At 43.0% G+C, this 27,352-nt stretch overlaps 3 protein-coding genes across 10 annotated transcripts in view; 2 read left to right on the top strand and 1 right to left on the bottom strand.

Annotated features, from left to right (window-relative positions):
• Positions 1 to 2,005, top strand: part of MYRF (myelin regulatory factor) — a 213,252-nt gene extending 211,247 nt beyond the window's left edge. For all 6 annotated transcript variants that reach the window (XM_073604657.1, XM_073604655.1, XM_073604656.1 and 3 more), the window contains one exon: positions 582 to 2,005. In XM_073604657.1, coding sequence (XP_073460758.1) covers positions 582 to 665 — 84 coding nt within the window. In that variant the 3' untranslated portion in view covers positions 666 to 2,005. The remainder of the gene's footprint in view (positions 1 to 581) is intronic.
• TMEM258 (transmembrane protein 258) lies at positions 1,832 to 26,818 on the bottom strand. 2 transcript variants are annotated; one of them, XR_012236530.1, is made up of 5 exons: positions 26,661 to 26,818; positions 20,047 to 20,156; positions 6,250 to 6,384; positions 5,715 to 5,784; positions 1,832 to 2,040 (listed from the first exon to the last, which is right to left on the bottom strand). XR_012236530.1 is itself a non-coding variant. In XM_073604663.1 (4 exons), exons 1-3 carry the CDS (start codon positions 26,661 to 26,663, stop codon positions 6,258 to 6,260), a joined length of 240 nt encoding a protein of 79 aa, XP_073460764.1. In that variant the 5' UTR covers positions 26,664 to 26,817; the 3' UTR covers positions 1,832 to 2,040; positions 6,250 to 6,257. The 2 variants fall into 2 exon arrangements, 1 of the variants encoding a protein (XP_073460764.1); XM_073604663.1 differs by lacking the exon at positions 5,715 to 5,784 and having other exon boundaries at positions 26,661 to 26,817.
• Positions 26,818 to 27,352, top strand: part of LOC141112147 (flap endonuclease 1) — a 14,161-nt gene continuing 13,626 nt past the window's right edge. Inside the window, exon 1 of one of the 2 annotated variants that reach the window (XM_073604662.1) lies at positions 26,818 to 27,004. The gene's annotated coding sequence lies outside the window, so the exon portion shown is untranslated. The remainder of the gene's footprint in view (positions 27,005 to 27,352) is intronic. The other variant, XM_073604661.1, reaches the window with a different exon arrangement.

Raw genomic sequence — 27,352 nt, 5'->3', positions numbered from 1 at the left:
AAATGTTTAGGTTTTAGAATCTCTTTAAGCTTTGAAAAAAATAACTGGAAGTGGACTGGTTTATTTAGAGGTGGGCCAGATTTTGCACTTTCCAGTTTTCATCAATAAACACTGACACACAATTTGCATTGACATGCTGTTTGATGAGTTTACATTGATTTGAATGGAATCAGGATTTGATTGATAGATTGCTATCCTGAATATATTTTTTCACAATACTAGCATAATCATCTTAAGATGTCCTTATATCGGCCTTCAGTATCCTCATGCGTAGCAGCACTTCGCTTACTGGAAGAAAGAGAAACAGCACATGGATCCAATCAGGGCTCTGCTGCTTAACAAAGGGCACATATAGATACTTATAAGAAAAGGGAGCACTGGGATGACCTCATCGTGGTGCCGCTGCTCCTTCACTGGGGGCGGGGGGTCTGGATCACAAGACTATATATACTTAGCTGTTTGCTTACAGTTTAGCTTTTAAAATAAATTCTGTTGGATTTAAAGTAACCAAACCATGCACGCTTACATTTCTATTGTTTATCACATATGGGTCTAACGATTCCTTCATTTCTCTGTCTTAGGAGGCATCAGGATGCTATGATTTTACAGTGGATATTTCACAAGTTACAGACTATTATTTCAATTTCTACCGACTCTGCGACTGATACATTTGCCAGACAGCTGGAAAACCCATATAGATCTCCCTCCTTGTACCGGACTCAGAAAATGTGTCACTTGCCCCCCAGACTGCAGGCAGCCACGGGGTCAGCCCCACCCGTCACTGGATGTACAACACTGGACCAAACCAAGCAGCACTGGAACCCTTCTGGGACCAACTGGAAAACAGAGCATTCACACTGGAGACACAGGGAACCCTACCCCAAACAAGACACATGGGATTTCCCTAGTTCAATAAAGGGGAAAGAATGGCTGAGAATGGGTGTAGCTTCTCCCCCAGTTAATGATTTTTTTTTTCAATGTGTTTAATATTGTGATTCTGTTACAACCCTTCTACATATTCCTGACTCTCCCTTAATCAGTTACCAGGAAAAAACCAACTCCCCGTTTCAAGGAACCCCTTTGTAGGTCTGTTAACAAGCAATCTGAACTGATAGATGCTGCAGCTAAGGGGTTGGAGAAGCTATTTCGAGTTACTGAAATTTTTGAACAGTTTTTGTGTTTTGTCGTATTTTATGTTATTTTTTTCTTGTCTTGTGTTTTGTATTTAATTCTCTAACCAGAAAAGTGCACTTATTCTCAACTTGGCAGTAAGGACCAAAATCTAGCCTTGTAAAAAGGGGCAACTGAAAGTGCCTGGAAAAGAGGCAACACCCCAAAGACTCTGTGAGCGCTTGGTGTGCCGATGCCATGCAAGAAAGAATATAAAATGAATTGGTGACTTTAAGGACCAAAATACTGGACCACTGAAGATGTCTTTCTGGATTTCTGCTCTTAATTTTTAAAATCTTGTAAATAAAAGGCTTTCCTACAGTAATTGAAATACACTAATTACATTGCATCACTTTAACCCTTTCACTACATACTTGGACCTGTCCTACAGTACTGAAAGGGTTAAATTATCTTATTCTGGACCAGTGAGCTCAAAGCATTTTTAATATTTTTTTTTTTTAATTTCAGATTTGTATTTATATTTCCTTGCTACAACTGCACTGCTCTACCCTTACTTGTATGTACCCTGTTATCTGGGTCTGATAAATCCTGTCTGCATATGAATACCCACAATATAAATAATCCTTTGTACTCAGACTGGTGTTGTGCGTCTGTAGAAAAAGAAACAAGATTTGAGAAGAAATACAAATTATAGGCCATCTTTAACAAAGTGTTTTATTGTGACTGAACGGTTTGCCATGAAAAAAAAAAGAAATCTCCATGATAGAATTGACAGTGCAATGATACCAATATTCTCAGCCTGTAATGGTCCCCGAACTCTCGGCAGTAAAAACAAAAAAAAAAACAAAAAAAAAAAACAAAAAAAAAAAAAGAAGATTCTAAATATATAATCACCCCTTCAACAGGGACCTAAAAAAAAGAAAAATTATACGTTTCTGTTAACTGTTCACACAATGGGACATAGTTATAGTCTGCCAAAATTATAATTATACATATATACACACACATACCAAAAGAAAACCATTGCGGATTTTTAACGCAGTGTGCTTTTTTTCTCATTTAGGCTGGCCATATATTAAAAAATAATTCTTTAGATTTACTGAAACCATATAAAATAGGAGATCAAACAGAAATACTTTCAGTTTGTATGCAATCAGGCAGGCCCTTGTACTAAATAGTTAAAAGGTAAATCTAAAGGAAATTGAATAAAGAGAATTGTATAATGTATGGCCAGCTTAAGCATTTAGCAAACTTCAAGCAGTTTTTGGACCCCTCTAAAAGCAAAACGTTACTTCTGGTATAGGAATGATAAACATATTTTGAAGCGATCCTGTCGCTACACTAACATTTTCAAGGCAAACCATGCCTATAAATGAAGACTGCAAATACTCACTTTTATTGCTGACTGAGCTGCTAATCGGCTTCTGAGATATTCACTGTGAAACTGACACTTCCTGAAATGTCAATATCCTGGGTCCCCCACAGTTCCCACTGTTTTGACCTACTGACCTTATGGTTATGGATTTTACAGGTCAGCAGTGGTAACTGAGGGCAGGTTTTTTTGTGAGATACATCTGACCACCCTCAGAAGTCTACAATCCTAAGATTTTCCAACTGAACTGTATGGAAACAGAATCTGAAATAGGGAGGAAATATAACTTCTAGAGGATGGACTGTATATACGGTAGTTGTACAGGTATGGACAGGGATGGACTCGATTCCCCCATCCACACATTCGAGGTGGAGAAATCCTCCCCGCTGTGCGAATGTATTCCAACTGTGAGGAGATTTCCCGGCTGTCAGAATACACTGATCAGCACCACTAGCTATAGTCTGCGGTGTTGATTGAGGCTAGGTTCACACCTGTGTGGGTTCTTCCGCTGCAGGACCCTCACAAATCCCTGCAGCTGCAAGTGAAACGTGGGACCCTCGGGCGGATGCCATTAATCCTAATGGCACGCTGCCCGCACTGGAAATCGCACCCGCACTGGAAACCGCAATGTACTCGTGGTTCCCATGCGAGCTGTGATTTCCAAAGTAGTGCAGGGACTTCTTTCCTGCGTTTCATAGGGCACAGCAGCCCATTCAAAAGAATAGGCAGTCATGCCCACGCAAACCGTGGCCCACATGGCCATGCAGATGTGAACCTAGCCTTAGTGGAAAAAATCCAATAGGGCGTTTGTACAGACCTCAGCTGGTTGATTGACTTCTGGACAACCTCGCTGCCCATACATGGATTGAAATTCGGCCAGTCCATTCTGAACCAGCCAAATTTCGATCCATGTATAGCCAGCTTAACCACTATCGATAGCAGCAAAAACTATTGTAAGTAACACGTAAGGCTACTTTCACACTGAGGCGTTTTACAGGTGCTTCTGCGCTTAAAATAGCACCTGAAAACTGCCTCTTCTGCAGCCCCAGTGTGAAAGCCTGAGTGCTGTCACACGGGGGCAGTGCGCTTGTAGGACAGGGAATAAAAAGTCCTGCAAGCAGCATCTTTCGGGCGGTGTGGGAGCGCTCCTAAACTACCCCTGCCATTGAAATCCAGCGCTTCGGCAGCGGCGCTTTTAACCCCCTTTTCGGGCGCTAGCGGGGGTTAAAAGCGCCCCGCTAGTGGCCGAAAAGCACCTCTAAAACACCGCTAACGTGGCCAGCGCCTCAGTGTGAATGTGCCCTTACTAAAAAGGTTGGCTTTATCCACTAAAACGCTAAGCCAACAAAATAACCAAGCTCTTTTCACTTTAACCCCTTGCCGACCGGCTCACGCCAATATACGTCGGCAGAAGGGCACGTACAGGCATATTAACGTACCTGTAGGTTGCCCTTTAAGACGCGGAATTGTGGGCACATGCGAGCTCCGCAAGTGTGATCGCGGGTCCCGCGGACTCGATGTCCACAGGGATACCCGCGATCGTCTCACGGAGAGGAAGAACGGGGAAATGCTGAAACAAGCATTTCCCCATTCTTCCTAGTGACAGGAAACTGATCCTCGCTCCTTGTGATCGGGAGCGGTGATCAGTGTCGTGTCACACGTAGCCCAGCCCCCCCCACAGTTAGAATCACTCCCTAGGACACACTTAACCCCTGCCGCACCCCCTAGTGGTTAACCCCTTCACTGCCAGTCACATTTACACAGTAATCAGTGCATTTTTAATTGCACTGATCGCTGTATAAATGTGAATGGTCCCAAAATAGCGCCAAAAGTGTCCGATCTGTCCACTATAATGTCGCAGTCACGATAAAATCGCAGATCGCCGCTGTTACTAGTAAAAAAAAATAAAATGAATAAAAATGCCATAAAACTATCCCCCATTTTGTAGACGCTATAACTTTTGCGCAAACCAAACACTTATTGCGATTTTTACCAAAAATATGTAGAAGAATACGTATCGGCCTAAACTGAGGAAAAAAAACATTTTTTTTTATATATTTTTTGGGGATAGTTATTATAGCAAAAAGTAAAAAATATTGCGTTTTTTTCAAAATTGTCACTATTTTTTGTTTATAGCGCAAAAAATAAAAACCGCAGAGGTGATCAAATACCGCCAAAAGAAAGCTCTATTTGTGGGAAAAAAAGGATGTAAATTTTGTTTGGGAGCCACGTCGCACGACCGCACAATTGTCAGTTAAAGCGACGCAGTGCCAAATCGCAAAAAAAACGCTCTGGTCTTTGGGCAGCCAAATGGTCAGGGGCTGAAGTGGTTAAAATAGCTTCTTTGGGTCAAGATCTTCATTGTTAAATAGAAGAAATCTCAAATTGCCCAGCGTGTACAGGAATGGCAGTGTTGGAATCCTCTGATGCTCCTGTACTAAAAGGGATAGGAACGAAGTCTGCATCATAGGGGCACAAGCTGCATTTTAGTCAGCCTTGCACAGCCCCTATCCTATCCCCTTGTTGGAGCGCATGCTCAACCCATTGTAATAGTAATAGGGTAGTTAAAAAAAAAAAAAAAAATTTGCAATCCCTCAAAATGTATTTTAAACATTTAGTTTACACAGGCCTTTTAAGAGTGCACCAGCTGTTTGTTTACTCAATTAAATTAACTAGAACATCCCTTACCCACTGTAACATATAACACATGGCTTAAATGATTACTTTAACGGGAATTTGTCAAGACAGAAATATGGGAGCTGCCATTGTGCCAAGAATCACCATTCATATCACTGCTACCACCAAGAACAAAGGAGAATAAAAAGTACCAGAACACCTGACCTGCAAGCTTGTTCCAGTTCAGAGAATCATTAAAGTGTTACTAAACCCAGGACCCTGCATTCACTATATCTGGTCTCCCACAGTACATGGAAGTTCAATTATTTTAGTAAATATAAACTGCTAATCATCCTATTCTAATCAGCAGTATATAGCAATCTTGTGACTTCTATCAGTGTCTGGTTAAAGCTTGTAGGAAGAGTTTTCATTCTCTTCTGTCATATGAGGCTGCATGACCCCTAACCCTCTGTCTTGACAGTGTTGATTGGCCCTGTGCTGATCACATGCACTCTACTACAATACCCCCCCCCCCCCCCCCCCCCCCCCAAAAAAAAAAAAAAAAAAAAACCCCACAACCTCTAGCAATACTCACCAAACTGAGCATTTGCAGAGTGCTCCGTACTGTCAGGAGATGGACTGGGGACAGTAAACAACGGGGAGGACTAGAGAAGACAGGATTAAACAGCCTTTTTACACAATGCAGAGGAAGAATCCCTTAGGTTCCACAGTGAGTATAACAAGCATGCTTTACTGCATATACAGACTGATTTTATTGTTGTGGGTTTTAGTAACACTTTAAGTAATGAAGCAAGAATTAGGATGACAGCCCTGGAGCCTGAAACTTGAAAACCAAGTCAGCAATGGCAGCCTCATGTATCTATTCTGACAGGTTCCCTACAATATATAAACCTTACCTAGACATAGTCCCCTTAAAAATTAGTTGCATAATTAACTTGTGTAACTGCAAGACCAAATGAATAAGCAGCAATGATGAACAGGTTAATTACATTTTCACCCCGATCTACTATTTTTCAGAAACTGAACCATGTGCATCCCTATCACAGCCATGCAACGTAAAAGCCATAGAATCAAAGGCATTTTTGTACTTTTCACACAACTCTTCTTACCCCGGTGGTCACACGTAGATTCCAACCCACAAGAGAAGAAACAAGACTCCAAATCCCATGAAGAGTGAGGCTACCAGTGAGATTAGCAGCTCTTTGTACACGTCTCTAGTGTATTTTGTGGATGTCACCTCATACCTACAAGTACGCATTAAGGAAGACAACAAAGGAGAAAACCAACCTATAGATTGCTATGAATGTATACTTTGAAGTTTAAATATAGATTGTACCTGGTACATTCTGTTGATCTGACAGTTTAATATCTGCTTATAAATACTGGGGATTAGACATGTAGACATGATCCAGCCATCCTCTGTCACAAGGTGTTCACATAACTACTGGGGGGAGGTAGTAGATCAACAGGTTATCTGGCCATGTGTTTTATTTGCAGGTTAACACATATATATATATATACACACACACACACACACACACACACACACACACACACGTTTGGAATTAAACTTCCGACAAACATTTTTTGGAATTATTCCACAGGAGCTTTTAGCCATAATGTACTAGTATGAAAAACTTACCTGGTAAGTGCTGTGCTCTATAGCTGTACTGTCAGCGTTCTTATCGGACACGGGAACTGTCATTTTTATCCAGTCCTCCTGCCGATTTTAGCCTATTTGAAAGGCAGGGAGAAGAGTTTATGACAGAAGAGACAATAGGGTCTGTCTGTTCGGTCATAAATATCCTACGTGTCTGTAAATTTCTCCTGGCCCAGTGAATGGTTAATAACTCGTACTCTGAATGGTCTAAGGTTATCAGTGGTATACCCCAAGGTTCAGTGTTGGGACCCTTACTTTTTAATATCTTTATAAAGGATATAGAGTCTGGGATTAAAGGATATAGGGTCTGGGACCGACCTCATCTGGAATATGCAGTTCAGTTTTGGGCACCAGTTTTCAAAAAGGATATCGGGGAACTGGAGAAAGTGCAGAGAAGGGCAACCAAACTGATGAGGCATGGAGGAGCTCAGCTATGAGGAAAGATTAGAGGAACTGAATCTTGGCTCCTGGTTTTGTAATTTCTGCCAAGAAGGGTTTGTGGGTAGTACGTAGGGCTGGGAAAAAAATTGATTTAAATCTTGAATCGAGTTGAGAGGTCAAATCGATTCAAAATTTAAGCAAATAGATTTTTTTAGATTTTTTTTTTTTCACCGCACCGGTCCCGAGGCGCTGCGGGCATGAGTTTTTAGGCGAGGCCGCGGCTTTGGCCTAGTCCACGAGGCCAGACGCCGCGGACTAGGCCGAAGCCGCGGTCTCGCCTAAAAGCTCATGCCCGCAGCGCCTCAGGAAACCTTTGGAAACCGGCGCGGTTTCCAAAGAAAAAAAGATAACTCTATTCGAATCGTGAATCGAGTTTTTTTTTAAGAGAATCGAAGATTTTTTTTTTTTTAAGAAAATCTCCCAGCCCTAGTAGTCCGGTGATGAAATATCTTCTAGGGGCATTGTGGGTAAACTCAAGCTTGTATCCCTCCCTGATAATGCTTATGAAAAACAGATTGGAGCACTGCTCTACCCATCAGAGGAAAACACCCCTCCATCTTTTGCTGATGGGCCATCACTTGAGTTTAGGGGTTGTATAATGAAGGTTGAAGAGTAAGCCCCCTTCTGCTTTGTTCCGAAAGAGCCTTTCAGCAATGAATCTGCAACACGTATCTGTGAAGCCTTTCCAATTTCTTCATTAGTTTGGGAGGGAAAAGGCGGTTTTCTGTCGAACGATAGGCCTGTCCCCCAATGAGGCATACCATCAGAGCCCCATAAAAATCTGAAAGCCCTTTGGTGGCTATTAAAAATGACATTAAGTTCAAGACTTCAGCAGCTGTGAGCTTGCTTTAACCCCTTGTATACAGCGTTTATAACTAGAGGTCAACCAATATTTGGCTTTTTTTACTTAATTGGCATCAGCCGATTGTGCTGATAAAAAAAGCCATGCAAGTTTCCTGGAGTTATCTGTGGAGAGGATTCTCTCCTCCTCTGGGCAGCCTGCCAAGTCTGATAAGAAGATACATTGTATCTTTTCAAGTTCTTTTATCAATAGACTGAACTCAGTGTGTAGAAGTTCTCAGTTTAACCATTTAAAGACTCAATCTTTTCTGATACTTGTTGCTTACAAGTAAAAATCCTGTATTTTCTGCTAGAAAATCACTTAGAACCCCCAAACATTATAATTATATATATATATATATATATATATATATATATATATATATACACACTACCGTTCAAAAGTTTGGGGTCACATTGAAATGTCCTTATTTTTGAAGGAAAAGCACTGTACTTTTAAATGAAGCTAACTTTAAACTAGTCCTAACTTTAAACAAATATACTCTATACATTGCTAATGTGGTAAATGACTATTCTAACTGCAAATGTCTAGTTTTTGGTGCAATATCTACATAGGTGTATAGAGGCCCATTTCCAGCAACTATCACTCCAGTGTTCTAATGGTACAATGTGTTTGCTCATTGGCTCAGAAGGCTAATTGATGATTAGCAAACCCTTGTGCAATCATGTTCACACTTCTCAAAACAGTCTAGCTCCTTCCAGAAGCTACAAAACTGACCTTCCTGTGAGCAGATTGAGTTTCTGGAGCATCACATTTGTGGGGTCAATTAAACGCTCAAAATGGCCAGAAAAAGAGAACTTTCATCTGAAACTCGACAGTCTATTCTTGTTCTTAGAAATGAAGGCTATTCCATGCGAGAAATTGCAAAGAAATTGAAGATTTCCTACAACGGTGTGTACTACTCCCTTCAGAGGACAGCACAAACAGGCTCTAACCAGAGTAGAAAAAAAAGTGGGAGGCCGCGTTGCACAACTAAGCAAGAAGATAAGCACATTAGAGTCTCTAGTTTGAGAAACAGACGCCTCACAGGTCCCCAACTGGCATCTTCATTAAATAGTACCCGCAAAACACCAGTGTCAACATCTACAGTGAAGAGGCGGCTGCGGGATTTTGGGCTTCAGGGCAGAGTGGCAAAGAAAAAGCCATATCTGAGACTGGCCAATAAAAGAAAAAGATTAAGATGGGCAAAAGAACACAGACATTGGACAGAGGAAGACTGGAAAAAAGTGTTGTGGACGGATGAATCCAAGTTTGAGGTGTTTGGATCACAAAGAAGAACGTTTGTGAGACGCAGAACAAATGAAAAGATGCTGGAAGAATGCCTGACGCCATCTGTTAAGCATGGTGGAGGTAATGTGATGGTCTGGGGTTGCTTTGGTGCTGGTAGGGTGGGAGCTTTGTACAGGGTAAAAGGGATTCTGAATAAGGAAGGCTATCACTCCATTTTGCAACGCCATGCCATACCCAGTGGACAGCGCTTGATTGGAGCCAATTTCTTCCTACAACAGGACAATGACCCTAAACACACCTCCAAATTGTGCAAGAACTATTTACAGCAGAAGCAGGCAGCTGGTATTCTATCGGTAATGGAGTGGCCAGCACAGTCACCAGATCTGAACCCCATTGAGCTGTTGTGGGAGCAGCTTGACCGTATGGTACGCCAGAAGTGCCCATCCAACCAATCCAACTTGTGGGAGCTGCTTCTAGAAGCGTGGGGTGCAATTTCTCCAGCTTACCTCAATAAATTAACAGCTAGAATGCCAAAGGTGTGCAATGCTGTAATTGCTGCAAAAGGAGGATTCTTTGATGAAAGCAAAGTTTGATGTAAAAACAATGTTATTTCAAATACAAATCATTATTTCTAACCTTGTCAATGTCTTGACTCTATTTTCTATTCATTTCACAACGTATGGTGGTGAATAAGTGTGACTTTTCATGGAAAACACAAAATTGTTTGGGTGACCCCAAACTTTTGAACGGTAGTGTATATATATATATATATATATATATATATATATATATATATATTAACAGAGACCCTAGGGAATAAAATAGCGGTTGTTGCAATATTTTATGTCACACGGTATTCGCGCAGCGGTCTTTCAAACGCAATTTAAAAAAAAAAAAAAATTAATGAAAAAAAAAAAAAAAAAAAAAAATAAGCAGTAAAGTAAGCCCATTTTTTTTCGTCCAAAAGTTTTGATTACCTGTTTTTGTGTATTTAATATTTAAGATATAGTTATTTTTTTTAATCTAAATTATACATACAAGTGAACTGACCGGAGGTTTGTTTTGTTTAATAAATGTTTAAATGTAAAAATTTTCTGTATCACTTATTACTTAAGGTTGCTTTCACACTGGAGCGGGCATGCTTTGACGGTAAAACGCTGTTAGTTTTAGCGGCGCTTTACCGTCATTTTAGCAGCGCGCTTATAACCCAGCTAGCGGCCGAGGAAGGGGTTAAATGCGCCCATGAAGCGCTGCTGTCAAATTTTTGTATATATGGTTATTACACTTCAAGCAGCAGCTTAGATTCAAGCTTCATTATCCATCATTATCCATCAGCGCAGCGTTTTGGGTGTAGGAGGGGGCGGATTTTCTATATCCCTTGTGATTGCAAAAAAGTTAGAATAATAGAGAGATAGAGAGAGATAGAGAGAGAGAGATAGAGAGAGAGAGATAGAGAGAGAGAGATAGAGAGAGAGAGATAGAGAGAGAGAGATAGAGAGAGAGAGATAGAGAGAGAGAGATAGAGAGAGAGAGAGAGATAGAGATAGAGATAGAGATAGAGAGAGATAGAGATAGAGAGATAGAGATAGAGAGATAGAGATAGAGAGAGAGATCTCTCTGGAGTGTAGTGTCAGGGTGGACTCCCAATTTTACACCAATAATCAATAGAAAGAAAAAAAAAAAAAAAAAAAAGACTGCACATGTTCTCCAATGCAAAATTTTCTTGTTATCTTTGAATAATCTCCAAGTCAAGACAATTGCATTGCACTTTATTGTCTTGACGTGAAGATTATTCAAAGATAACAAGAAAATTTTGCATTGGAGAACATGTCCAGTCTTTTTTTTTTTTTTTTATATAGTATATATTAAAAAAATAAAATCTAAAGTGCCACTGTCCTTGCATGCAAATTCGAACACATATGCTTGCGGGAGTAAGGTATGTAAACGGCAATCAAAATACGTGAGGTTTTGTCACGAACGTCAGAGTGAAAGCAATAATTCTAGCACCAGACCTCCTGTGCAACTCTAAACTGTAACCTGTAAAGGCGTTTAAAGCGTCGCCTATGGAGAATTTTAACCACTTCAGCCCCAGAAGGATTTACCCCCTTCCTGGCCAGAGCACTTTTTGCGATATGGCACTGCGTCGCTTTACCTGACAATTGCACGGTCATATGATGTTGCACCCAAACAAAATTGACGTCCTTTTTTTCCCACAAATAGAGCTTTCTTTTGGTGGTAATTGATCACCTCTTCGGTTTTTAATTTTTTGCGCGATAAGCAACAAAAGAGCGACAATTTTGAAAAAAAAAAAAAAAAAGCAATATTTTTTACTTTGTGCTATAATAAATATCCCCCAAAAATATATATATATAAAAAACCCCCACATATTTTTGGTAAATCACTAAGTGTACATTGATTGGTTTGCACAAAAGTTATAGCGTCTACAAAATAGGGGATATCTATGGCATTTTTATTAATTTTTTTTTTCTATAAGATTTTTATTGAATATTTTTGTTTTATTAGTAATGGCGGCGATCTGCGATTTTTATCATGACTGCGACATTATAGCGGACACATTTGACACTATTTTGGGACCATTGTCATTTATACAGCGATCAGTGCTATAAAAATGCACTGATTACTGTGTAAATGACACTGGCAGGGAAGGGAGTTAAACACTAGGTGACGATCAAGGGGTTAAGTGTGTCCTAGGGAGTGATTCTAACTGTGGGGGGGGCTACCACTGACATGACAGCAATCACTGCTCCCGATGACAGGGAGCAGTAGATCTCTGTCATGTCACTAGAAAAAAAAAGCGTTTGAAAAACCGCTGCGCAAATACCGTGTGACATAAAAAAATTGTACCACCCATCATTTTATTCTATAGAATGTTTGGGGGTTCCAAGTCATTTTCTACATTTAGGAGCAAAGTGTCAGAAATGGCCCGGATGGCAAGTGGTTAATTAAAATCAGAAATGGGTTCTAAGTCTTCCCCACTCTAAAGTTTTGCCTTTACATACACTTGTACTGTACAACTTATACAATTATATGCTGTACCAAGAACTAATTCTATACTTAGCTAGTAGACCAGGCGACATGGTTGTTGAATATCCATGCACAAGTAGAATATGGTTGTTAAAGAAAAGTACAAGCAAGTGTATGTATTTGTGTTGATAGGGGGCGCTAGAAAAAAGTGACACTATAATAAAACGTGCTAACAAAATTTGAAACCATGTGTCATGGATAAAGTGAAATAAAAATTAGTAAAAAGTAATTAAAAAGACAAAATGTCTAATAAAAGTCCATGATTTCTTCAGCAAAATAAGCTGGATGAGAACTTCTGGACTATACTCTCCTCTCCAGCACGGCTGCCCATGGGGGATAGAAGACAAAAAGGAGGACCAATAGCGTAATATTGCTTTATTTTAAAACTATAAAACTCAGCTAACGCTAAAAGGTCGGCATGCGTTCCACTGATGCCAAGAGAAAAAAACCCGAACGCTTGGACCTGGAAGTGACGGGACCGGAAGGTGCCTTGACGTACGTTTCGTAAAGCTACGTCATCAGGAAGCGTGATGACTGAACATTACAAAGATGTACGTCGAGGCGCCTTCCGGTCACGTCACTTCCGGTTGGAGCTTTCGTTTTTTTTCTCTCAGCGTCAGTGGAACGCACGCCGATCTCCTAGCGTGAGCTGAGCGGTGCGTGGCTTTCGCCAACATTCATTGCGGGGTCATCCCAGTGTCCGGGTTAGGCACCACACAATGTTTTAGTAGTTAAAAAAAAAAGCAATATTACGCTACTGGTCCTCCTCTTTCCTCTCGTCTTCTATCCCCTATGGGCAACTGTGCTGGAGAGGAGAGTATAGTCCAGAAGTTCCCTGGCCCATCCTCAGTCTACTTGTTCCAGAACTCCAATCTAGCGATCCCAGGGCATCCTTTTTAGTTAAAGAGGTCATGGAAACCTGGTGAGCAGGTTTTTTATTTGAGCACATTGGGTGTGATTTGATCCATCAAGTTCTCTTCCAGCTTATTTTACTGAAGAAATCATGGACTTTTATTAGATATTTTGTATTTTTAAAATTACCGGCATATAATGCGCACCTTCAATTTAAGAGGGAAGATTCAGGAAAAAAAACATTTTTTAAATAAACAACTTTGAATTAAAATAAGGGTCAGTGCCCATCTGCAGCCTCCTCATCTCCCATTAATGCAGCCTGACAAATGCCCATCTGCAGCCCATCTAATCAATGCAGCCTGATTAATGCCTATTTTTAGCCTCAATGCTCATCCGCAGCCTCACCATCTGCCATCAATGCAGCCTGAACAGTGCAGTAAATCACCGAGCCATCATCTCCTGTTTACTCAGCTCTCACTCGGCAGTCACACACAGTGTCCCGCCTCCGCCATCAGCATTGGACAGCTCCTGTGATAGACAGAACACTGGTCCAATGCCGGTGGCGGAGGCAGGACTGTGTGATGTGATGCGAGAGCCGAGTAAACAGGAGATGACGGTTCTGAATTCCGGCTACGATCGTCCCCTCCTTGGTATACTATCAACATGCACCCCCACTCATATACATATAATCTCCAGCTATGTGCATCACTCGTCAAACAGATTTTGCTACAGAATTATTCCTAATTTGCCATATTTAAGCAACAAAATAAAAAAAGATGTTATCGCGATATGCACTAGATATTAAAGTATAACTAAAGGCCGCTGTATGAGTCAACAGACATACCAAATCTTGTGATGCAGTTCTCATAAACTAAACCGAATCCTCCTTTGCGTCCAACATCCACCTCCTATAAACTGCAGCAAACAGTGGGAGCGTTTCAGATAGAAGCAGTGCTGTCAATCTAGAAAGCAGAGGACAGATCCTTGTGTGGCCATACTGACAGTCACACCCCCTTGAAACATTTTTCACCCCTCTGTAGTACAGGCAGACAGAGCCCACCTAAGAATGGCAACTCTGCTCTGAATTTAGGATTAGTGCAGCATTGTTTGGCCCCCATCACAGGAAGCTGCACTAGATGGACTTCACTGGAAGGTGTAACATGTATTTGTAGGACATTGCAGGGGGACAGAGAGAAAAACGAACTGCAGATGCAGTTATAATTAAATCAGTATTAAAAACCAAAAATGTAATATATTGCAGCTTACCAATCATTAGATGCGGTGTCTACATCGGTTTTCCATTTTTCTCTCTGTTTTCACCTGGGGAGCTGGCCAGTAACACACCTCCTGTATTAGAGTGCCCCTGTTCCTTCAGATTAGGCGACCCATCAGATTTCGTTCAGTCACGGACATACTGGTACACCCTGCACTCGCCCACCCTAAGCCTACAGTATGAAGTTGCCAAGCGGACATCTTTTTACACCCACCGAAATCTTGCATTTCACACGTATTTTCACCACTAAACTGAGCTTAGATTGTCAAATACAGTATTTAGAAGTCTGTAACACTGTTTTGATGTTGAATTTTAAAAGCAGCGGCAAGCCTGCTGACCTCACACGTTTGCTAATGTGACAGAACACTGCTGCATTTAAAAATCAACATCAAAACAGCGTCACGGACTTCTAAATACTGTATTTTACGATCCAAGCTCAGTTTAGTGGTAAAAATACGTGTGAAATGCAAGATTTTGGTGGGTCCAAAAAGATGTCCGCTTGGCGCCTTCAGACTGTAGGCTTAGGGTGGGCGAGTGCGGGGTATACCAAGATGGCCGTGACAGAACGTCACTTCCGTTACAAGTTTTGACGGAACACCCCCACTCTGGATAAAGGGGCACAGGGCATACCTTTGGACAGCAGCATTATCAGTCTAGAGGGAGGGTAGTGTTAGTATATCTAACAAACTAAAGCTTTAAGTGGTCGTTAAGCCACTATATGTACTTTACATCATCCTCTCTGTGTAATTATGTAAGGTGCTCCTGTGTCTGTGCTTTGTCAAAATAAGCAGCTATATACCGGTTTTGCAAGCGCTGATCGGCCATGACCTGCCACCTCTCTCCTCACTCGGTCTGACAGCTGCAGTAGGCGGGGCTGAGGATCCCCCACTGAGAGAAAGAGGCGGCGGGTCACGTGATCGCCGATTAGCGCGCGCAAAACAGATATATAGCTGTTTATTTTTTACAAAGCCCGGACACAGGAGCATCTTACATACTGAAAATAGGGGGGAGGGGAGAGAATCGTGGGTGCGTGTTATACTCCGACATAGTGCTGCCTCGCAGGGGAAGAGCGGCGCCAGATTAGACAGAGCCGGGATCTCCTGCGTACTCTGCTCAGCTCGGCTCGCAGTCACACCCAGTCCCGCCTCTTGGACGGCTCCTAGCATGTCACATGTCCAGGTCTGCGAGCCAAGTGCCGAGCTTACCCGAGCACACAGGAGATCTGGCTCTGTCTACATCTGCACTGGCTACATTAATAGGCACTGAGCAGGCTACAAAGATGTGCAATAGCAAGGCTGCAGATGGGCACTGATCAGGCTGTATTAATGGGCACTGACCCTTACTTTGCTTCAAAATCCGTTATTTAAAATTTCAGTTTTTTCCTAAAACATCCCTCTTAAAATTAGGGGGGTGGCCACGGACACAGAGCCAACAAGGAGGACACAGGCGCACAGGAGGAGGACAGAGGAGAGCCACGGATGATGGAGGCACGTAAACTGACCATGGTGTCAGGGCTCAGCAGCCATGATACACTGTGATCAGTTTACAGGGTGGAGCGCAGAACCAGGCAGGTTCAGCCAGGTTTTTTAGGTGTTACAGGGGGCCAAGTTACGCAGCACATGCACTGGATTTTTATTTTTATGGGTTAATGCTTTAACCACTTCAGCCCCGGACCATTATGCTGCATAAGGACCAGAGGACTTTTTCCAATTTGGCACTGCGTCGCTTTAACTGCTAATTGCGTGGTCATGCAATGCTGTACCCAAACGAAATTTGCGTCCTTTTCTTCCCACAAATAGAGCTTTCTTTTGATGGTATTTGATCACCTCTGCCGTTTTTATTTTTTGCGCTATAAACGGAAAATTTTGAAAAAAAAAAAAAAGATATTTTCTACTTTTTGTTATTAAAAAAATCCAATAAACTTAATTTTAGTCATACATTTAGGCCAAAATGTATTCGGCCACATGTCTTTAGTAGAAAAAATGTCAATAAGCGTATATTTATTGGTTTGCGCAAAAGTTATAGCGTCTACAAAACTAGGGTACATTTTCTGGAATTTACACAGCTTTTAGTTTATGACTGCCTATGTCATTTCTTGAGATGCTAAAATGGCAGGGCAGTACAAAACCCCCCCAAATGACCCCATTTTGGAAAGTAGACACCCCAAGGAAATTGCAGAGAGGCATGTTGAGCCAATTGAATATTAATTTTTTTTTGTCCCAAGTGATTGAATAATGACAAAAAAAAAAAAAAAAAAAAAAAAATTAAAAAAAGGTTGTCACTAAATGATATATTGCTCACACAGACCATGGGCATATGTGGAATTGCACCCCAAAATATATTCAGCTGCTTCTCCTGAGTATGGGGATACCACATGTGTGGGACTTTTTGGGAGCCTAGCCGCGTACGGGGCCCCGAAAACCAATCACCGCCTTTAGGATTTCTAAGGGCGTAAATTTTTGATTTTACTCCTAACTATCACAGTTTTGAAGGCCATAAAATGCCAAGAAGGCACAAACCCCCCCCCAAATGACCCCAATTTGGAAAGTAGACACCCCAAGCTATTTGCTTTGAGGCATGTTGAGTCCATGGAATTTTATATTTGGACAAGTTGCGGGAAAGTGACAATTTTTTTTTTTTGCACAAAGTTGTCACTAAATGATATATTGCTCACACAGGTCATGGGCATATGTGGAATTGCACCCCAAAATATGTTTAGCTGCTTCTCCTGAGTATGGGGATACCACATTTGTGGGACTTTTTGGGAGCCTAGCCGCGTACGGGGCCCCGAAAACCAATCACCGCCTTCAGGATTTCTAAGGGTGTAAATTTTTGATTTCACTCTTCACAGCCTATCACAGTTTCGGAGGCCATGGAATGCCCAGGTGGCACAACCCCCCCCCCCCCCCCCCAAATGACCCCATTTTGGAAAGTAGACAGCCCAAGCTGTTTGCTGAGAGGCATGGTGAGTATTTTGCAGCTCTCATTTGTTTTTGAAAATGAAGACAGACAAGAAAAAAAATTTTTTTTTTCTTTTTTCAATTTTCAAAACTTTGAGACAAAAAGTGAGGTCTGCAAAATACTCACTATACCTCTCAGCAAATAGCTTGGAGTGTCCCGCCGATCGGACCCCCCACCCGCGGGAAGGCAATCACGTACCAGGTACGTGATTTTGCCTGCCCGTGCCATTCTGCTGACGTACATCAGCGTGAGGCGGTCGTCAAGTGGTTAAAGCAGAGTTCCACCCAAAAGTGGAACTTTCGCTCATTTGTTTCCTCCCCTCCTTCGGGGCCACAATTGGCACCTTTCGGGGGGGACAGGATACCTGTCTTTGACAGGCATCCTTTTCCCACTTCCGGGAGCTACAGCCGCGGATATTGACGTCACGGCTCGGGTCCCTCCTCTTCCCCCTGTCGCTTGGCCAGCAGGAAAGAGGAGTGTAGCTTTGTGCATGCGCAGTAAGGTTCCCGGCATGAAGCCGTAAGGCTACACTGCCGGGTTCCGTTAGCCTCAATGGTGGTGGCAGCAACCGACAGCTGATGGACAGCTGCGGTGCCGACATTGCTAGACTCCAGGACAGGTAAGTGTCATATTATTAAGAGCCAGCAACTGTAGTATGTGTATCTGCTGGTTTTTGACTTTTGCAGCGGTGGGCGGACCTCCGCTTTAAGTTATGTGTAATAAAATGCAATGATACAGGAAAAAACGCATGAAGAAAGGGATGTGCAAAAAGGCATGGAAAGCCAAGACACCAGCTGAAATCTATCGGTAATTAGAAAATTCTGCCCCTTGTCAGTGAAAATGAATATCAGCTGGTTCAGTTTCAACTGATGGCCTATAAAAAGGTGCCTCAGTACCAAGGTGTCACACAATAAACATATCATGATGGGTAAAAGATAAGACCTTTGCAGCCTTATTGTTGAAAAACATATTGATGGCATTAGTTACAGATGGATTTCTAAACTTCTGAATGTTCCAGTGAGCACTGTTGGGGCCATAATCCGGAAGTGGAAAGAACATAATTTTGCCATAAACCAGCCACAACCAGGTGCTCCTCGCAAGATTTCCGACAGAGGAGTGAAAAGAATTATTGGAAGAGTTGTCAAAGAGCCAAGGACTACTTGTGGAGAGCTTCAGAAAGACCTGGAATTAGCAGATAAAATTGTTTCAAAGAAAACAATAAGTAATGCACTCAACCGCCATGGCCTGTATGCATGCTCACCACGCAAGACTCCATCGCTGAAGAAAAAGCATGTTGAAGCTTGTTTGTTACACATTTAAAAAAAGCCTGTGGGAACATCATGGTGTGGGGCTGGTTCATATCATTGAAGGAAGGAAGAAAAACGTACCAAGACATTCTTGATAAAAATCTGCAATATAATAAATGTTTGTTTTTGGGTTAAATACTGCTTCAAGTGCTGCAGCACATTTTTTTTTTTTTTTTTTAAGAGGTGATAGTTCTACTTAGTGATCACTTAAGCTCATCTAATTCACTTGCCGCTTTTCTACTACATTTCCCATAACAAGTGATGATCAGATCAAGAAAATAACCAATTCATAAAAGGTGTTAATTAGCCTGATTATTTCAATACTGATCTGTGGACACAATTTTAGAATCCAGGCAATCATGATCTGAGAATAATTATCTTCAGTGAGCATTCTTGATGCTTAAAGTTGTATTAAACCTCCCCCCCCCCCCCAAAAAAAATGTAATATATTGCAACTTTTCAATCCAGAAATGTGGTAGCTGCATTTGTTTTCTTTTTTTGGCTTTTCCATTTATTTCCATCTGGTAATCCAGCCAGTAAATGTAATTTTTCAACTTCCTATAACAGACTAAACTGTCCAAAGTGGCAAGTAGCGGGTTAACACAAATCATTTAACATTAACAGGGGTGCTTACAATGATGAGCTTGTATTTGTTTATGTAAACCTTTATCCCAAAAAGGAAAAATAAAATGTTGCTGTAACTGTTAGACTGAATTCGGCTTTAATTTGTGTTGGTCAAGTCCATCTAAATCTGCTAGTACAACTAACACTACCCTCCCCCCAGACTGACAATGTTGCTATCAAAAGGGGTCTCCGTTGCTCCTCCATTCAGAGTGAAGACACCCTAAAGCAGGGGTCCCCAAACTACGGCCCTCCAGTTGTTCAGGAACTAAAATTCCCATCATGCCTAGTCATGTCTGTGAATGTCAGAGTTTTACAATGCCTCATGGGACTTGTAGTTCCGCAACAGCTGGAGGGCCGTAGTTTGAAGATCCCTGCACTAAAGAAGGAGGTATGTTACTTGCTGGATCACCAGGTGAAAAATGTAAAAAAAAAAAAAAATGTCTAAAAATAGAAAATGAATGCAGCCATCACATTAGGGATTAGTAAGCTGTAATTAATGACTTTTTTGTTTTTGGGTTTATAAACACTTTAAAAGGTGAAGAAAAAAAAAAAAATCTGTTTTTTGAACAGATTTGCACCTCACAACCTGTAATATGGTGTAAAGCCACTTCCCCTGCCCTCCGGATAGGTCATAGTGCACTAAAAGGATACACAAAGAACCAAGCTGTGAAAAACATCCCGATTGCCATTAGGACAACTGTTAGGTGCGGGAACACTGCTGGGTTCACCGGACTTGTATATCGGCTCATTGCTTCCAACTCCTGAAAACAGAAAATGTCAAGTTTCAGAAAGGCAAGAGAAAAAGAAAAAAAAAAAAATTTACGGTAAATCATAAAACACACATTTTACTAATTAAAACCGAATTCTGGGATGTCTCCGCCCCTTCCTGCAATAAAGACCGCTCACTGCTGATCTCTCTTCTTGTGCAGGGTGACTGGTCTTGTCTCCACCCCTTCCTGTAGTTTTCTGCATTGCTGCATTTGTCATTGCTGCTTTTACAAGGTAATATCTGGACTTACAAAGGCATTTGGATGCACACAAGTGGATTCATATCCCTTCTGGCTATTAAGGAATATATTTAAAATTTTTGTACCTAAAGGGGTTGTAAAGTCAGAAGGGTTTTTTTTAATCTTAATACATTCTATGCCCCCCACCCCTAATACTTATCTGAGCCCCATCTCTGTCCAGCGATGTGCACGAGTGTTTCGGCTGTCCGAGACACTTGTGAGTGTCACCCTCCTGATTGGCTGAGACACAGCAGTGGCACCATTGGATCCCGTGGCGTCAAAGTCAGTTAGTTAGTCAGCCAGCCAGCCAGCCAGCCAGCCAGCCAATCAAGAGAGAGAGGGGACAGGGCTTCGGCTTCGTGTGTGACTATACACACAGGGAGCTTTGACTTGGCTCAGGTGCCACCCACTGCAAGCTGCTGTGGGGGCACTTGACAGGAGGGAGAGGCCAGGAGCACCGAAGAGGGACCAGAGAAGAGGAGGATCTGGGCTTCTCTGTGCAAATCCACTGCATACAGCAGGCAAGTATGACTTTTTTTTCCTATAAAAATAAAGATTTTACAAATCACTTTAAAGTATAAGTTTACCTTTACAGAAAATCTGTAAGGTGACCTTACACCAGACCCCCATTCCCCCTGGTCCCACTGTACCAGTGTCCCTCGAGCCCCCGCTGTCAGGCTCTGGGATGCCACTTTACCGGTCCCCACGGCTTAATCTCCTATCTGTACCTCATAGCGTGTATGCATGAGAGGCATTGTAATTACAGCGGGACGGCGGCAGTGGGGGGGGGGGGGGTTGGGATCCAGTATCACTGTATAGATTTTCTGTAGAGGTGAGCTTACACTTTAAACACTAAAGCTCAACCAGCCATAAAAAATTGCATTCGGTTTCTGAATAGAACAGAGAGGGATTGGAGCCTCCGTTTGATTTTTATTACATTTTCCCTGTTTAGTAAATGTCCCCTGACTTCCTGTCAGGACTAAGGCTCGGTTCACACTTCACTTGTGCAATGCAGGAACCCTGCGAACCACTGCGGGTTCCTGCATCGCACGGCAGTTCACACTGCCATACACAAACTGCTGGGAGTGTCAACACAATGTTAATGACACCCCCATTTCAGCTCGCATATTACGAAGCGAACTAACACTTTGGACATGATTCGGATCGTATGGGTGTGAACACCGATGTGATCCGATTCTGGTGCGGACCAAAAAAAAGGGGCCTGTGCGACTTTGGTCCAAATGCGATGCAATATCAGCCATACTATCTGTATGGCTGAAATCGCATTGCACGGCATGTGATTTGGACTGCAGTGCGAACCACATGTGATTTTGCACCACGCACAAATGTGAACTGGGACTGAAAATGAGGGGAAAGCTCTTCAATGGCAACAAAGACCAGAACAAATAAAATATGTGGGGAAGCATTGGAACATCTGAAAATGTTTTTACTATTGTCTGTCCAGGTGTCTTGCTCCTACGTTTTTTTTCTACTGGTATCACAGGGACAGGAAGTAAAGAAAAGTCTGCCCAGTAGAATCACAGATCAGAGTAAAACCAGAAAAGAAAATCAACAATCACAAAAAATTGCTGGTGTCAGGCTTTAAAGGGCAAGTTTATAAAAAACTATTCCAGAGATCAGAAGTTGCAGGATGTGATTAGACGATTTCCTGCCAATTCCAAATTCAGAGATCTGCACCATAGAAGTGTCAGGGCCTGGGGTCCTCCAGATCCAATAATCACTGACTCAGGAAGTGGAAATGACCATTATTCCAAGGCTGCAAGTAGGATCTTTGTGTAATGCAAACCCCAGATGTGTTCTACTAATTTGTCCCAGGTTCTCTTCCCGTCTGGGTCCCCATACGGCATATCTTGAATAAAGCGTTATGGATTTTATACTCGTACTTACAGTGAGGGAAAAAAAGTATTGGATCCCCTATTCATTTTGTAGGTTTGCCCACTGACAAAGAAATGATCAGTCTATAATTTTAATGGTAGGTTAATTTTAACAGTGAGACACAGAACAACAACAAAAATATCCAGAAAAAAAGCATTTCAAAAACGTTATAAATTGATTTGCATTTTAATAAGTGAAATAAGAATTTGCCCCTTTGTAAAACACAACTTAGTACTTGGTGGCAAAACCCTTGTTGGCAATCACAGAGGTCAGACGTTTCTTGTAGTTGGCCACCAGGTTTGAACACATCTCAGGAAGGATTTTGTCTCACTCCTCTTTGCAGATCCTCTTCAAGTCATTAAGGTTTTCGAGGCTGACGTTTGGTAACTCGAACCTTCAGCTCCCTCCACATATATTCTATGGGATTAAGGTCTGGAGACTGGCTAGGCCACTCCAGGACCTTAATGTGATTCTGCTTGAGCCACTCCTTTGTTGCCTTGGCTGTGTGTTTTGGGTCATTGTCATGCTGGAATACCCATCCATGACCCATTTTCAATACCCTGGCTGAGGGAAGGAGGTTCTCATCCAAGATTTGACATTCCATCGTCCCTTTGATACAGTGACGTTGTCCTGTCCCCTTAGCAGAAAAACACCCCCGAAGCATAATGTTTCCACCTCCATGTTTGACAGTGGGGATGGTGTTCTTGGGGTCATAGGCAGCATTCCTCCTCCTCCAAACACGGTGAGTTGATGCCAAAGAGCTCAATTTTGGTCTCATCTGACCACAACACTTTGACCCAGTTCTCCTCTGAATCAGTCAGATGTTCATTAGCAAACTTCAGACGGGTCTGTACATGTGCTTTCTTGAGCAGGGGAACTTGCGGGCGCTGCAGGATTTCAGTCCTTCATGGAGTCAGTGTTACCAATTGTCCCAGCTGCCTTGAGATCATTGACAAGATTCTCCCATGTAGTTTTGGGCTGATTCCTCACCGTTCTCATGATCATTGAAACTCCATGAGGTGAGATCTTGCATGACGCCCCAGACCGAGGGAGATTGACAGTTATTTTGGGTTTCCTCCATTTGCGAATAATCACACCAACTGTTGTCACTCTCTCACCAAGCTGCTTGACGATGGTCTTGTAGCTCATTCCAGCCTTGTGTAGGTCTACAAACTTATCCCTGCATAGCTCTTTGGTCCTGGCAATGGTGGAGAGATTGGAATCTGATTGATTGCTTCTGTGGACAGGTGTCTTTTATACAGGTAACAAGCAGAGATTAGGAGCACTCCCTTTAAGGGAATGCTCTGAGCCCCGGCTCACAGCACTCCCTTTAAGGGAATGCTCTGAGCCCCGGCTCACACTGAAGCAGCGCGACTGCTCCAAGGTGACCTGGACACGACAGGGGCAGCGACTTGCAAAACGACTTCTATATAGAAGTCTATGCAAGTCGCCCCCAAAGTAGTACAGGAACCTTTTTCTAAGTCGGAGCGACTTGCGTCGCTCCGATTAGAACGGTTCCATTGTACAGAACGGGACGCTACTTGTCAGGCGGCTAGGTCGCCTGACAAGTCGTCCTAGTGTGAACCGACCCTTAGACCCCATTCACACAGGGGCAACATGACTTGCAGGTCGCCTCAGCGAGGCGACCTGCAAACGACTGCCCGGGCGACTTGCAAAACGACTTCTGCATAGAAGTCTATGCAAGTCGCCCCAAGTCGCCCCCGAAGTCGTACAGGAACCTTTTTCTAAGTCGGAGCGACTTGCGTCGCTCCCCTTAGAACGGCTCCATAGTACAGAACGGGAGGCGACTTGTCAGGCGACTAGGTCGCCTGACAAGTCGTCCCTGTGTGAATGGGGTCTTAATCTCCGCTTGTTACCTGTATAGAAGACACCTGGGAGCCAGAAATCTTGCTGGATTGATAGAGGATCAAATCCTTATTTCACTCATTAAAATGCAAATCAATTTATAACTTTTTTGAAATGTGTTTTTCTGTATATTTTGTTGTTATTCTGTCTCTCACTGTTAAAATTATAAACTGATCATTTCTTTGCCAGTGGGCAAAGAAATAAATAGATATAAAAACGTACAAAATAAGCAGGGGATCAAATACTTTTTTTCCTCCTCACTGTACCTGGCGCTCTCCCTTTGCTGTTTTTTGTCTGTATCTGAGGGAATCCCCATTTCCTGTTTGAGGAGCTCCTGATGACTGCATGTGCAGCCCCACCCGCCTGTAGAGCCATCCATCTGGTGACTTCTACTCTGACATCTTCCCATCACAGTGGATTATATGGACTATTTTTTTATAATTATTGATTTCTCCTACTTACTGTCAGTGAGCGCTGACTCACATACTACAAGCAAGATATACAAGCAATATCCCAGTCTGTGAGATATTGCTTGTATATCTTCTATAAGAAGAGGTTGCTGCAATTGTTTTATGTTACACGATATTTGCACAGTCAATAATCAATGCAAATATTCAAGAAAAAAAAAATACACTATAACACTTTTTGTATCACATTATCTCATGTCAATAAACATGTGTTTCCTTTCAACATACCCCCACCATGTCCAGAACCTCATTCAAAGTCCCAAACTCCCTTTTTTGTACCAGGGATGGAGGCACATAGCATGCGCCTCATTCAAAGTCCCACCTGTGCTCATGCACAGCCCCCCCCCCCCCCCTTTTGCACTTTAATAGGGATGGAGGTTTTTGACTCAGTTGGCAGTTCTCCCCTGCCGTCTGTGTGGGTGGTCCGGGTTCCCTTTTGTGGCCATGCACCTCATTTGGGTCTCTGGTTTCACTCAGGACATGTTCATCAAGCCCCCGAGTCATGCGGCATTGCAGTATAATGGGGATAGTTTATGGTTTGGTACCCAAGCCTCTTATTGTTGTCATACCCGGAAGTTGCGATGCGCCCTGTATGTCCTCCCTCTGCCCCTTCCTTCCGCCCTCATTAGGCAGGGTGTCATTCCACCTCAGCTTTCACAGTCTATGGAGGCCAGCCCCTCTCGCGGGCGGTGGTTACCGTCCCGTTCGGAGTCCCTCCTTGCAGGTGATTAGCCAGCGTGACGTTGGTGGGAGTCCATGTTCGGCTGTGTGTGGGGGGTATATTATGCCGCCCACACACAGTCTCCCCTGTTCCAATGGGAGCTCGCCACACTGCTCAGGGACTCCCTATCTCTTACTGTTTGACATCCGGGTCATTTTTGTCATCACCCAAATATACCACTGGACGCTGTCCACTGTGACTTTCAATATCTTACATACACCTTACTTGTCAAACACAGATCTTATGGCGTTTCCCATCATCTGGCCATCATTGTGGCGCTGAACTAAGATTGGCTACCTGCCTCCTTGAGAAATTCTATGCTTGCGCCTCAGTTTGCACGTGGCTCCTTCACCTCAGCTTCCGGGATGGACACCCTCTTGTTGGCCTTGGTCCAACACCCTACCCATCCCCACTATCCACCTTTGGCATGCAAGTATTCCAGGACTGGCATATATGCCCTTTCCTGTTATGCTCAGTGTCATTTTAAACTAAAATATATTTTAATCTTTTTAGATTGTTGGGAGCATCCGCCCCTGATGAGTGTATAATCACAAAACGCGTCAGACAATCTAGGATGCCAACACATTCCCACATCAGCACACTGATCCATCCACTGGTTTACAAGCAATCTTGGTCTATAACTTTTTACCTCATGCCATTTCATTGCACTGTGCCGCTCTATGACCTATGTGTATAACATATGCAATTTTGGGAGCTGCTCATTCATTTTTCATGCTGTCATGTATCTTAAGTTGATATTATGTTGTATCCTCGATGTCCATGCTCCATATTGTCATGAGTTTCCAAGTTGATATCAATATGTGTCTCTAGTGTCCATGACATACATGTATTTCTGTGTACAGCCCCAGGATTCAGATATTGTATCACATTATCTCATGTCAATAAACATGTGTTTCCTTTCAACATACCCCCATCATGTCCAGAACCTCATTCAAAGTCCCAAATTCCCTTTTTTTGTACCAGGGATGGAGGCACATAGCATGCGCCTCATTCAAAGTCCCACCTGTGCTCATCCACAGTCTCCCCCCACCCCCTCTTTGCACTATAACACTTTTAGTGCACACAAACGCAGCCAGGCAATGAGCATTTTGTACAAGGATGGGAGTACTGTCAGTGTGGAATGTCCCCCATGTCAGAGGGCCCGCTGTCTCTGGAGAGGTTTCCTCACACAGGGGACAGTCATGGCTCCCTGTACTATAATATGAGGAAAGAATGCCCTTCACCGTCCCCGCACCCGTCTGAGGGTGATAAAACACACACAGGCCCCCCCAAAACCCCCCTCCTCACCATGTTCCCGGTGACACTTCTCCCGGTACAGCCACGTCTCTCCCAATCAAAACGGGGTCAGAGGTCACCGCACTGACTCCTGGGAGCGGAATATAGTAGTTATGCGCATGAGCGCTAGCTGAGAGGCCCGTCACCCAACCTCATCCAATCAGAGCGCGGCTCCTGGAATTCTCTTTCCAACCACATTATGGAGGCGTTTCCGGAATGTCCGGCTCAGTGGACAGGCCAATGACAGAGCGAATCTGGACAGCTCAGCCAATCGGCGTTCTTTCGGCGTCCTAGCGCGCTGACAGGGCCGGACGTATCGTAAGCGCGCGAAAATCCTGAGGCGGGAGCAGAGTGTGGTAAGTAGGTTGGGGTGGTATTCGGTAAAGTAGAGCCCAGTGTGGTAACTCATAGTAACCGGCCACCCCGCTTCTGAGCTGGCTCGGGGGTTACTGTAGTGGGCACTGTGCTGTGTACATGACTGAGCATAGAACTTTCCTGGAGAGGGGGAGGTCTGTCATAGTAGGCAGTCACTGTGGTGTGTACAGGAGGGGTCCCTGAGGCCTGGTGACCACTGGGGCCCCAGTCACACCATTGCGTCACGCTAAAGTGCGCTTTTTTTTTTTCTTTGGTCTGTTTCAATGTAATCGCATAGGGCAGCCTATTCACAGTATGTGTGGAAAAATGCACCAAAGCCTTTTCAGGAG

Source organism: Aquarana catesbeiana, linkage group LG11 (genome assembly GCF_042186555.1).
Source record: "Aquarana catesbeiana isolate 2022-GZ linkage group LG11, ASM4218655v1, whole genome shotgun sequence".
Lineage (NCBI taxonomy): Eukaryota > Metazoa > Chordata > Amphibia > Anura > Ranidae > Aquarana > Aquarana catesbeiana.
Note: the sequence above shows the minus strand (reverse complement) of the source record. Positions and strands in the feature narration are given on the sequence as shown.

Excerpts from the sequence above, each read along its gene's own strand:
- TMEM258 (XM_073604663.1), bottom strand. Across the intron at positions 6,385-20,046 it reads TTCACAGCTTGGTTCTTTGT|GTATGAGGTGACATCCACAA; the intron begins GTATCCTTTTAG and ends GCGTACTTGTAG.